We start from the raw sequence: 13,674 nt of genomic DNA, 5'->3' as shown, positions 1-13,674 counted from the left end.
GAAGTCACCAACAATCAAAAACATTCTCAAAAAAACATACTACTCCAAACCATAATAAAATATTCTAATAATAAAAAAATAAAAAAATAAAATAATGTATTATTATTATTATTATTGGATCAACATTTTACACTATTTTACTTGCTTCTTGCTACTAAAGCATCTAGATTAATTAGCGTTTGTCTGGACTTTTAGTTTGACAATACTTCATGATACGTCACTGAAGACTAAGCAGTGTGTCTAGCTTCATTTTTTACATCTGGAAGTATCTAGACGTGATAGCTACGATTTTGCGAAGATGGTTTGCGAGAAGTGTAAGTAGTTACATTGTAAATCATATTATAAAATCAAATTATTATTTATTTTAAACCAATATATCTAAGTCATTAATATTGTGATTCGTATGTATTCAGTAGCTTTAGGTCGCTAGTGCTAGCAAAATCACAATAGCTAGAGAATTCTCAGAAACAAAACAATCCACATCCACAGTGTAATTAACGACCGTCGCCTGTGGTTCGCCTGTATCTCGACGATGATAATTAATATGTGCATAGTACTGACGTAAATGCAATGTGTGGGGTGTTTCGTGTTTGACTGAATTAATCATGTTTTGATGTTACCCCCAGGCGAGAAGAAACTGGGGCGGGTCATCACTCCTGATACCTGGAAAGATGGAGCTAGAAACACAACAGGTAACGTTAAGTTGGATTAAAGCTTGGATAAAACTACCCATTTGTATGTTTGTGTTTATCCTTCGTCAACACTGAATACCAACATAAAAACTATTATATTACAGAGAGTGGTGGTCGAAAGCTTAATGAAAATAAAATGCTGACATCAAAAAAAGCCAGGTGAGTTGCTTGAAATATGGCATGCTTATACATTACAGTATTTTAGTGCATTTAAAGTCATCATGAAATAAAAATAGACTATTCTTATTTTTTATATGGAATATTACAGAAGTTTATTGGAAGATATACCAATAAACTGATTGAACGATCCAATCAATTCTCAATGATCAAAATCAAGTCCCGTCCTACATTTTATTTATTATTTTTCTTGTTCGAGAAGCTGCTTCACTCAGATATATAGGGAAGAAAAGACTTTCATTCTTCATGTCAACTTAAAATGCGAGTTATGATGAACATAGTGAAAATATGTATGCCATTTTGACAGGTTTGATCCCTATGGCAAATCTGGATTTGCCACTTGCAGAATATGCAAAAGCTCTGTCCATCAGTCTGGTTCACACTACTGCCAGGGATGTGCTTACAAGAAAGGTGAGATGCTTAGATGCTCTTTTGTTTCCACCACAAATATATGTATTCTCACCACCCCTCTCTTTCTACTTTGCAGGAATTTGTGCCATGTGTGGGAAGAAGGTTATTGACACCAAGAACTACAAACAGACCTCGGTTTGATCTATTCTCTCTTGCTGGAGATTTTGTGTTTAGCTGAGAAGAGGATGTTCGTGGATGATTATGTTGACTCTACTATGTGTTGAGAATGATCATTTAGGTTCACAAAAGAGTTTAATTTGCAGTGTTTTATGGCAAAGTGCTGTGAAAGGAGTGTACTGGATTATGACTGTATTTATATGAAAATATGTCAGTGGTATTTTTCTCTCACTTAACCTTAGAGCAATATATTGGCTTGCACTGTTTGGACAATGTAGATAGATGCCTTCTTTAAGTATATTTGCTGGAGAATATTTTTTGTAAATATTCTCATTCATTTTTTTTTAGTAAATAATTTATCATTTTAATACTACCAAGCATTATGAAAAAAGAACATCCATTCTCTTCATGGCAATTTATTGCCTTTTTTTCTTAGTCATCGGACCTTACCAAACTCTAGGCTTTTACTTTTAAATGTCATCTCTTCCCCCAATTAAGAAAAGATATAAAGATATAGTTTGAAGTGCTATTTTTTTTTCTACTGTTTTCAAGGCAGTGTCACTACTGCAGAATCTAATGTAAATATGAAACAAGTAGACGGTGACATGCCAATATAAGACCGCTACAAGCTCAGTGTACAGCAATGTTTATAGCCCGTTTCCACTTCTTATTGTCCCGCCATTAGTTCTTTTTGTGAACATTATTGCAGATGTTTTCTGGAAATCTGTTTGTTGTTTCCTTTTTCAATGATCATTTGGAGTTACATAAGTTTTGAATTTCTTTTAGATGTCTTTTGAACCCACATAGTTAATAGGATTTGTTGACAGTAACTGTTGCAAATGCTCTTACACTGTTTATGTTGCCTTATTTTAAGTGCAAGGCGGCACAACATAGCAATACTTAGATGCTGTATAATACCATTCCCTTAATATCAATTAAATTAAGAATTGACACCTGTACCAATGTGAGACTGTTTTTACCTCTGTAAATAAAATTGTGACAACATCTTGCAGAAATCAGTCTTTTGCATAAGAAAGCAGAGACTAATGCATTTCATAATGGTGCTTTAATGTTTTAGTTGGCATAGTTGACATCTGTTTTGTTTTATACAATTCAGACAAATATATTATGTAAAAAATGGCAATATTCCAATGTCAATATTGGTTACTTCTAACCACATACAAATGATTCCCCAGATACATCACATAGAACCTTTCATTGACTTCTATAACAATAAATCAGGTTGGCTTATGACTCTTTGAATATTATCTAATCAGAGTACATGACAAAAATGTGACCAATGTGTTTTTTTTTAAAGTTATATACAAATTAGTTCTAGTATCTTCATTTTGCAAAAAAAAACAAAAAACAATTAATGAGGTTAGACAAGTATCTGAGGCAATATGTTAATTTAGTAATTGTTAATCAGTAAGATAATAGAAATGACTCGTACATAATAATTCTATCAGTTTTAAGGCAGCCGTGTGAATGATTCAATGGCAGGTCTTTTCTCAAAAGAAGTACTTCATGTAGGAACACTGATCCTTCAATATTCACATTTTATATTTCAATATTTGCAAACGGTGAGTTTCAGCTGTTGGTGATACAGCTGTGTCTCAGTAGCTGGTGGACAGATCTAACGCTCTGGCTCAGTGAGATTCTCTTAGCACCATGGAGGGTTTCAAACGTAGAGAATAATCATTGACCTTTTTGACTGTAAACACACGGAGTTGGCGCAGGTAAGTGTGATCACTTGGCACTTTTTGTCAGGGCGAGGAACTCCTCTCGGGCCTTCGGGTCCTCTCTGAATACACCCAGCATGGTACTGGTCACAGTACGGCTGTTCATCTTCTGCACTCCACGCATGACCATGCACATGTGACTACAACAACAAACATCCATTCAGGTCACAAATAACGTTTGAAATAAAAATTTTCATGCTCAGTGAAACATCCATTCAGGTCACAAATAACATAATTCACAATGAATCAACCGTGACAGTCACTGTTACCAGAAGCTGAATGAAAGTACTGTATTCTGAGCTTTGAAGTTACATTATATTAGATAATATAACATCTAAAAATTGTAAATAATCTGACTGAATGTTTTGTAAGACGGTGTTTTGTCTTTCAAATACTTACGCTGCCTCAATGACGACTGCCACACCCACAGGCTGCAAGGCCTCAGAGATTGCCATTGCTATTTGCTTTGTCAGGCGCTCTTGGACTGCAATAAGCAAAATTAAGAGTAAAACACTGAGGAAGCAACACTATCATGTTTTGTTGTGGCGAGGAGAGTAGAGAGGCAGGATCTACAACAGCAGTTGTTTACAAGACGACAGAAACACAGGAGCACTGAATAAACAAAGAGATAGAGATAAACACAACCAGCTTAACATTAACATGAGAACAGACAGGGATGAACAGAAAGTGAGGGTGCGTCTCAATCGGCTACTGAGTTCTGTAGTCAGGGCACTGATCAGGGAGTTGGCCATTTTAAGGGCTGTCTCAATCGCAAAATCCTCCAGTGCACTGAAACGTTCGCTCCTTAAAAAGCCCCACAATGCACCGTGAAAACCAGGGAGCATTGATGCTCACTATGTTCCCTTACCATAAGTTCTAAAGCACGAAACATTAATCATGTGAGCCGACTCACACATAATGATACGTGATAGATGTTTTTTTTTTTTTCATGTTCACAATATACTGATTCACGACCTAGGGAAGCTAGGGAGCCGATTGAGACGCACACAAGGTCAACTAACAATGACAGGGAACACAGGAAAACAGGAACAGACCAAAACAAAACACAAATGAACTAACAGATGAGCAGCAGCATGGATTCAGTGGTAAAGTCTGAGATTGAAAGAGCACTGAAAATGTTATACTGGATTATGTACAATATTTTTTATATCTAAGTAATGTTTCCAATACTATCATCCAAAAGTTATCAGTCTAAAAAATTGTCTCTTATGCTCACCAAGGCTTATTTATATGATCAAAAATATAGTACAGTAGAAAACAGTACTATTGTGAAATATTACATATTAAAATAACTGTTTTCAATTTTAATATATTTTAAGATGTCATTTATTCCTGTGATGGCAAAGCTGAATTTTCAGCATCATTACTCCAGCCGTCAAAGAAGTTCGGAAATCATTCTAATATTCTGATTTGGTGATCAAGAAACATTATTTTTATTAGTATTATTATTATTTTATTATTATTATGATTATCAATGTTGAAAACAGTTGGGCTGATTAATATTTCTGTGGAAACCATGAACCATTTTGTCACGATTCTTTGATGAATAGAACGTTCAAAAGAGCATTTATTTGAAATGTAAATCTTTTGCAATATTACAAATGTCACTTTTGATCAATTTAATGCATCCTTGCTGAATACAAGTATTAATTTTTTTTTAAAAACAAATAAAAATCTAATCTATCTATTTTTTCTTTTGGAAAGTATTTAGTGATAGTTACCTTGAAGTCTGCGACTGTAGATTTCAACAATCCTAAAGAGGGACAAAATCAAGTTAAAACCCCAAAAATGCTGAACTTATCAAACAGACAATTTAATAGGTAGCTATATCCTTAAGAGCAAAGAATGACAATATTAGCAGAATATTACTGTTTTTCAGTATGTATGTTGTATGGTGTTTTTCTGACCCTCTTTCTCATAAGCAGTTTTCTATAATTATTGTTTCCTAAATTGATATATAACTATAGTGTAACTGGTAAATATTCTAGAAACATTTGTGATAAGGTTAGTAATAGATTTAAAGGCAGCTGTCTGTGTGTATTTTACTCAGGCAAAGGAAGCATTAACCTACATGTGATATTTTTGTGAGGGCAGCAATGTTAATGGTTCCCATAACCACCCCACAGTGGAGTTGGGAGTTGAGGGGGATTTCCTCAGCGCCAGAGGTCAGCTAGTCTGGCGTTTTTCAGATGGGACGGGGACTGTGCCAGGCTTTGAATCTAAGCTTCACGTGAATGGGCTGTGATAACAGAAGAACTCAGCCACTTGTAACTAATATGTTCTTTTTTTCGGTCCCACTCTGATGTGAGAACAAGGCCCTTTATCATCCGTCTGAGACTGGCACACTAAATTGTGTGTGTGTGTGTGTTATATACTCACCTTGCAAGCTTACTGAGTCCAACAACCTTTTTACTTGGCAGATATCCTATGTGAACCTACAGATTAATTAACATCAAATAATTTATCAATTTATTTGTCGTGTAATGCAGCTCAGTGAAAAGAACCCATTGACCTGCCAGCACTAAACACTCTCCCAGGCCTAGACAAATGTATGCATCAGAGATCCCCTCATAACCCATAAAAACCGCCTAGCACTGCATGATGAACTAAGTGGCTAAAAGCATTACAATCATTGATGGATAATGAGACATACCTTGCCAAAAAAAGGTACTAGATGATGTTCACAAAGTGAAAACATGTCAATATCTTTCACAATAACTAGCTCCTCGTGGTCCTCATCAAAGATGGCATCATTAAGTATATCTGTAGAATATGAAAACAAATATGTACAAAATAATTGAATTGCTTAAACACGTAACTTTGATGGTGTTTTGCTACCGGACATACATCATTTTCACATTAAAATCCTCTTATAAATCAGGTCAGTTCAGGAGAGAGGCAAAAACAAGCGGGTGCTTTCAGCATCTGTTGTTGACTAATTGAGCAATTCCAGAATGACGTATATGTAAATAATACAACTCCTCATCAAAGTAGTGGAATTGGCACACACACCAATGGGTAAAAAGACTGCCCGAATATTGCATACTGAAAAGTGTTAGGATCAGAATGATAAACAATTTTATTTAAAAATTGTTATTATAATTTTTGGCTTTATTCACATACATAAACATAACTAAAAAAAGCCAATTGGTGATGAGACAATAACTAGCATTATGTGGGGCCCTAGCACAATTAGCTATCTTAAAGTTGTTTCTCAAACAAGAAAACTGTAGGGTGGGACTTGATTTTGCCCATCAGCAATTGATTGGATTGTTGGATCTTTGTCGTTTGCCATGATGTCATGTGAATGACAGGTTGTCCCGCCCTCGCACCAGTAAACACCTCATCAGAGAATAGATGTCATTGCAAGAGGGAGGGGATGTTACTTTGATTAAAGATTACAAGGGCACATGAAATTAAAAAAATTAATAATAATGATGTGCACGGATAACGCGGTTACTTTTTAATGCCATTAGCTGACGACTTTGTCTTGTTGTATTGTGTTAGTTTAGCAAAATCATCTGCTGAAGTCTTTTGCAGATATAGATAATCATTCATGCGTATAACTGATACATTTGCAGAAGCACAGCAAACTTGCTCTCGAATGTTCACGCACCGGCGTTGACCGTTCCAATATGGCGGGCGGCTTACGTTTAAAGGCCCGTAGAAAAAGCTGCTAATGACCCATCTATGTATAGTCCAGTCATTTTATGAAAAAAGGTTGAACAAATTGCCACAGAAGCAAACTCAACTGATTTTGTATCCTCAATATGTCCTGAGTAAGGGGAAAAAAAAGCCCTGAAGAATCCCATTAGGGGAACGTTTCGAAAAAGACCCAAATATATCCCATTCATACGCCTATTCATTCTTTATCTTACGTGAAAAGGTATAAACATTTTAACCTTTAGATATCATCATGAAAATCACTGAGTTGATTACTTACATCAAGACAAACAAAAAATGTATTACAAGTTTTTTTGCAATTGTTTAACATGGACAAACGATGCATAATCTAAATACATATGTGCTAATTTGCATAATTACCCACAGATCTAAGCATTGGGTATAGCAGGTGAACATGTTTTTGTTTAATCTTGTTGACATATAACAGTAAAAGACTTAATGTTAAGGTCTGAATGGAACCCATTTAGGCTACCCATGAACATTAATACAGGAAGAAGTACTTTAGAAACCAGCCTTTATTAATTAGTATTGCAGAGATGGGGTTTGGGTATTGAGTGCATTGTGTACGTAATTAGATTTTTTAATCCAGACACTTTTTATTTCACCTACCTTTTGTCTTCTGCATTCTCCTTACCCATGTCTCCTGTTCTTCCCTCAGACTCATCCCCCAGAAACAGTCCCACAGACCCAGCCCCAAACCCCATCTCTGCCATAATAATTAATAAAGGCTGGTTTCTAAAGAACTTCTTCCTGCATTAATGTTCATGGGTAGCCTAAATGGGTTCCATTCAGACCTTAACATTAAGTCTTTTACTGTTATATGTCAAGATTCAAAAAACATTTTCACCTGCTATACCCAATGTTTAGATCTGTTTGGCTAATTATGCAAATTAGCTAATACGTAATTATATTATGCACCGTTTGTCCATGTTAACAAACAATTGCAAAAAACTTGTAATACATTTTTTGTTTGTCTTGATGTAAGTAATCAACTCAGTGATTTTCATGATGATATCTAAAGGTTAAAATTTTTATCCTTTTCACTTGAGAAAAAGAATGAATAGGCGTATGAATGGGATATATTTGGGTCTTTTTCTAAACTTTCCCCTAGTGGAATTCTTCGGGCTTGGGGCTTTTTTTTTTTCCTTACTCGGGACATATTGAGGATACAAAATCAGTTGAATTTGCTTCTGTTGCAATTTGTTCAAGGTTGACCCCCATTTTGGCTTAAAATGACTGGACTATAGGCTACTCTATGGTTCAAACCGTTTAGCTGCTGTTGGTATAGTAACCTCCTCCGGTGAAAGTGATTTTGAAGACGGTGTCTACTGACTTGAAACTTGAAATCTTACTTTGTGATTACTAAAACGCTGTAAAGACTTCCCTGTATGCAAAACGAAATCGTAGAAATCGAGTGAAATTTTTATAATGCTATTCTCTGGAGAAAAAAAAAAATAGCCTACTTACCATAGATGGTCTCGTGGTAGCCTTTGGTCAGGAACTGCATGGCCTTAGCTGCACGGAGTGGGGTTTTAAGGAGACCCTGCCGGTCAGTGTTCTCTCCCAGACCTCTCAGTATGGTTGTGTACGCCGCCTCCAGAGCAGGTAATCGCGACTCATCCTCCGCCTCTTTCCGGGATGTCTCGTTTTTGTGCTGGACAGCGACTTTTTTCGTATCGACTGTCAGCTCGCTAAAGCCATTACGGCAGAGATACTCTGTGACAATTTTGCCATTGCTAAAACCGTTCAATTCTGCCGCCTTTTGGTACTCCATTGAATGTAGCCTACTTTAAATGACTATTTAAAAGAGAATAAATTATTACTATTAATATGTAGGCTAATATAAAAGAAAGGTTTAGTCGTAAATGCAATCAGACGTCTATTCTTGGTCCTCAGGTATAGACAGGAGATCGCCGTAGTGCTCTTGAGTTGAGATGCAGTTGCAGTCTAAAAGTCTCTCCCACTCAGCGTGGCATTTATAGGAGCCCTTCACTATCGCTGTGTCCAATTGAGCACGTCGGGATTTAGTGTGAGCACGCGCTCCGTTGTGTTTTACATATGTCACACCTTTTTTATGGGGTGTAATTGAATAATGCGTTACAGTCATGCAAACGGCGGAAACTGATTCGTGATTTGCTAGTCTGAATGTAAAGACACAAATGAGAGTCAAACGTCTGAGCATATGACCTCACGTGCTCACTTATAAGCTAGACCCCCATAAGCTGTATTAGACGTCAAATTCTGTGAAAGTTTTTTTTTTTTTTTTTTTTTTAAAGCTTAACAATCATAATAAGAGTAGCAATATTAATAATTAGACCTATACAGTTGTTGTTGTTGTTGTTGTTAGTGTTGTCTTTGTGTCTTTGTCTTTGTGAAATATAATAGCCTATAATATAATTTTCAATGGTAGGCCTAATAATTAAAAGGCGCACACAAATAGACCTAGACATATTTGGAAGTTCCAATTGACTTCTATTGTGTATGAGCTTATGATTTTTGATATCCTCTACCCCTAAATCTAAATCTAACCATCACACAAAACAATTTTTCGTATTAAAACATTTAATTATTATTTGTATGTTCATTAAGTCATAATTTCCTCACATTCTTTAAAGTATCATTTGGTTCCCATTAAAGTTCTGATCAAAGCATTCATCCATTGAAGAAAGTTTGGGAATCATATGACTGAAAATATTAAAAATAGGGTTATTCCTCATTGCAGCATATCCAAGACTGATCTCTGTGACAAAGCTCGTTTCCCCCAAAAAAGGTCAGTTTGCTTATTTTTGCTTGAAATTTGATCATGTGAATGTCAGGCGTGGGTTGATAAGGTGCTTTTAAAAAATCTTGAGAGTTACAGTGGGTTATATCATGACTGTATGCAGGTAGATATTTTTATTTCATAAAAAAAATGAAGGAATGAATTAACAAATTATTGAAAGCATGAACAATGAATGAATTATATGTATAAATTAACATGAATGTTTTGGAATTATGCCATTGTTACTTACAATGCTCCAGTATACTCAAATGAATTTGCTCAGAAAGTACAAAAGAACACAGAATCCAAGATCATATAACCAAAAGGAGATTACTCCTTATGCAATGTACAAAAATAACCCAGCAGCTCCATTGCATTAATATATTGCGTCACCCGACCTTTTTTCCCTTGTGATGATGATGAAGGGCTTCTGGTAAGTCTGGCCTTCATGGGGTGAAATGGTAAAGTGGCTGACTGACCAAAATAATAATTTGTTCCTTGGAAAAACATCCATGCAAAAACATCACAATGGAATTCAAGGGATGAACAGTTGTAATAACATGTAATAACATTGTGTGATATGCACATAATGTAATAATGTTGGTATTGTTTTTCATTTAACAGTATGTATACCTTGTTGTTGTCAAATAAAAAAATAAAAAATAGTCTTTGGCTTATGTAAATATAAGTACAATAATAATAATAATATGAACATTATAGTATAGAAGAAGTATGATTTACATTTTAAAGCTGTAAAGGAATACAGATGATTTTTATGTTTAATAAAAATAATACTAATTGCAAGAATATTTAAATCCGGTGCATTAGTTTAAGACTTGATTTGGATTTTAAAAATGTAATGTACGGGAATACAAATGTTTGTTGTTGTTAATGTTGTTGTTTTATAAAGCTATTACCATTTTGACAATATGACAATGTTTTGGGTGAGTTTATAATGTAATACATTTCTCATTATGTAAATTTTTTTTATTATATTATGAGCTCAATATTTTATTACTTTTTGAGAAAATGATTACATTATGAACATTTTATTACATCAATAATGTGACAATTATTACATTATGTGCTGTTATTACATTATAATAAACTATGAGTGCAGCTGTTTTGGACATAATTATGTTTTATTTGTTATATGGCACACTTTATGTGGTATAGTACAATTACATTTAAAATGTCTAACCATTTCAAAAAATGTTCTGATTTGTGAAAGACAGTGCAGATTTAAGAGTCAAAAGAGTCGGCTCTCATAGATGAGCTGAAAGGAAGGATCTGCAAGGCTCACTAAAAAGAGCCAGGATTCCCATCACAAGTGGCAAGGCCTGCTGCGTGCTCTGCTTAATGTAGACCTGCTTTTGACATTGTACAAGGGTTATGCTCTTTTTTTAACAGGCCTGACGTCATCAGTGTATGACAAGATCAAGATATCAGAGCATGGCATGAATCACAGCATCCATGCAAGTAGATCAAATAAGCCATGTTACTGTGGAGACCAGGCGAACAAAATGCTTGCCCCTCAGGCTTTGTGGGCTGTGCATGACCCATGTGCATGAACAGAGGAAGAGTTTCTAAGCAATTGATTATTTTTTTTTTTTAATCCTGGAAAGATCATGCATTTGTTGGTTTGATACATGTACATACTGCAAGATTTTGCCAAATTAATGATTTAACAGCTAAAAAAGGAAAATTTTGAACTTAAAGGTTGAAATGTGTTTTCAGGAAAATGATATTTTTCATGTCATGAATGTGTTCTCAGTGAATATCGTTTCGTGAGCCATAATGGTGGAAATGTTCAAAAGCTTTTTTGAAACCAAGATCTATACGCTGTGAGAGAACTTGGTTCTGAAATAAAAAGTATTGAAATTATAGGTCTCCATCCATCCATTTTCTAAACCACTAGTAGTGTCACAGGGATGCTAAAACCTGCCGCATCTCAGGCCGTAAGCAGGGAAAAACCCTGGGTGAATAGCCATGAAAAGTCCATCAGGGCAATTATAGGTCTTTCTTATACAGTATATTACATTTTAACTGACCAGAATGGGTCTATGAATTATGTTTGTGATGTACAAATAAACTGCCATTAACAGACACATGTAAGGCCATAAAGGAGATGTTAGAGTAGGAAAAGATATCTGTGCAAATCAGCGTGGAGAATTTCTTCACGCAGAGGACTTTTTTTATTTGCTGATGACGAGAGGAACGAAAGCTGTGTCGATCACGCTTGAGATACAGGCCATATGAGAAACCATGTGTTCTGAAACAGAAGCTTCCCTTCACAAGAACATGTATTGTATATAGCACAAACTACGTTCAGCACGTGGTGTTACAAGTCAATAGTAAAACTGTATGACTTTAATAAGTGTAAAAATTTGAATGAAACCATGTCATTCCAAACCTGTATGACTATTTCTTCTGTTGAACTTAAAGAGGAAATTTTAAGAATATCATGGTCATTCTTCAGTGAATGTATAGGCTACTGTTCAAATGTTTGAGGTCAGTATGTTTTGTTCTTTTTGTTAAGAAATGAATACTTTTATTAAGCAAGGATGCATTCATTTGATGAAAAGTAATATTACAGACTTTTACAATGTATATTAATTAATTCATTAAGTAATTCAACTTTCTATTCATCAAAGAATAAAGTATTATGGTTTCCACAAAAATGTCAAGTCTAACTGTTTTCAACATTGATAATAATAAGATATCCTGAGCACCAAATCAGCATACTTTCATGATTTCTGAAGGATCACGTGACACTGAAAAATTTAGTACCCTAATTGAGCTGTCATCAAAGCATGTTAGTATTTTAACACAAAAAAGGTGTTTGAGCCATTTATTTATCACTTTACATTTCCAATTCCTTTTGCCATTAATTGTAATAATTCAGTGAGATTTTTGTATGCACAAGTAGTCTGACAACAGCTGGTATGCTCCACACAGAGATCTGATCTCACTGTCATCGATTCAGCCATGACATCAGCACCAGACCCTACATTTCCGCCCACTCGTTCACTCTCACCCGAATACTAACCTGCAACACCTGTCACCACTCATTAAGGACTCCTACACATACGCATGCCATCCTCAGTTTGTCTGGTCTAATCAATCACTACCTGTGTATGGACTTACCTGACTCTCTGCATCTGTGTTTACCTGCCATCATCGCGCCATCTTCTCCTCAAGTCATTGAGTACCTGCAAAACCAAGAACCCTCTAAGTTAAGTCTGTCATATAACCTGCCATCTGCTTATCTTGTTTTTAATAAACATCCATTACCTGCATTCCTGTTGTCTGCCCCTCTGTTACATGACAAAATTCCAGACCACAACTTAACATGGAAATTAGACTTACTAACAACATCTGACCTGTTTGCAGATCTGGTCCAACAGGTCCGTTTGTCACTACAAACATCCGGCACGACTGCTTTACCACATTCACTCGCCAGTCCCATGGCGCAACCATCGATATTCTCAGGCGTGGCAATTTTGCAAAAGTTTCTTTCTTCAATGTTCCCTGTTCTTCAAGATTCAGCCCCAAAAATTCCAAACCGAATGAGCTAAGATAGCATTTATCATATCCCTTCTCACTGGTTAAGGATTACAATGGGCAAAATTGATCTGAGACCAGAATGGTTCCATAATTAACTCCTTAACAAATTTTACTGATCATTTCAAGGAAGTGTTTGGTCAATCTGCTAATGCTCTCTCAGTGCATGATCAACTATTTCATCTGAAACAGGGAAATTCGCTCTCCATTTCCGAACGCTTGCTGAGTGGAACAAAGCTGCGCTCATCATGGCATATCGTCAAGTTCTCAAGACCTTTCAGAGACTGCAACTTGCCATCTAAGATGAAGCTACGTGGCTGGGAAAATTGATCCAACAATCAATCCGAGTTGCACAACATATCACAGCCTGCCAAAGTAAACTTACCACACTGTAATCTCCACCCATGCTCATCATCACCTCCAACACCAGAACCAATGCAAATATAATCTTACCATCTTTCTCAATCTGAATGCCAACAACGCATTAGTAACCATCTGTGTTTGT

At 35.7% G+C, this 13,674-nt stretch overlaps 2 protein-coding genes across 2 annotated transcripts; one reads left to right on the top strand and one right to left on the bottom strand.

The window, feature by feature from the left end:
* The first annotated feature begins 211 nt into the window (after positions 1 to 211).
* cript (cysteine-rich PDZ-binding protein) lies at positions 212 to 1,777 on the top strand. The gene is made up of 5 exons (XM_056255364.1): positions 212 to 314; positions 627 to 692; positions 797 to 851; positions 1,177 to 1,280; positions 1,357 to 1,777. The coding sequence occupies exons 1-5, from the start codon at positions 299 to 301 to the stop codon at positions 1,419 to 1,421; spliced, it is 306 nt and encodes a 101-aa protein (XP_056111339.1). The 5' UTR covers positions 212 to 298; the 3' UTR covers positions 1,422 to 1,777.
* Positions 1,778 to 2,444: 667 nt separating this feature from the next.
* gch2 (GTP cyclohydrolase 2) lies at positions 2,445 to 8,766 on the bottom strand. The gene is made up of 6 exons (XM_056255601.1): positions 8,312 to 8,766; positions 5,814 to 5,923; positions 5,540 to 5,595; positions 4,882 to 4,913; positions 3,539 to 3,623; positions 2,445 to 3,279 (listed from the first exon to the last, which is right to left on the bottom strand). The coding sequence occupies exons 1-6, from the start codon at positions 8,616 to 8,618 to the stop codon at positions 3,147 to 3,149; spliced, it is 723 nt and encodes a 240-aa protein (XP_056111576.1). The 5' UTR covers positions 8,619 to 8,766; the 3' UTR covers positions 2,445 to 3,146.
* Between the last annotated feature and the right edge of the window lie 4,908 nt (positions 8,767 to 13,674).

This window comes from Rhinichthys klamathensis, unplaced genomic scaffold, assembly GCF_029890125.1.
Source record: "Rhinichthys klamathensis goyatoka isolate OS25496 unplaced genomic scaffold, OSU_Roscu_1.1 h1tg000121l_1, whole genome shotgun sequence".
NCBI lineage: Eukaryota > Metazoa > Chordata > Actinopteri > Cypriniformes > Leuciscidae > Rhinichthys > Rhinichthys klamathensis.
The sequence above is the reverse complement of the archived record's forward strand: the minus strand, read 5'-3'. Positions and strand labels throughout refer to the sequence as shown.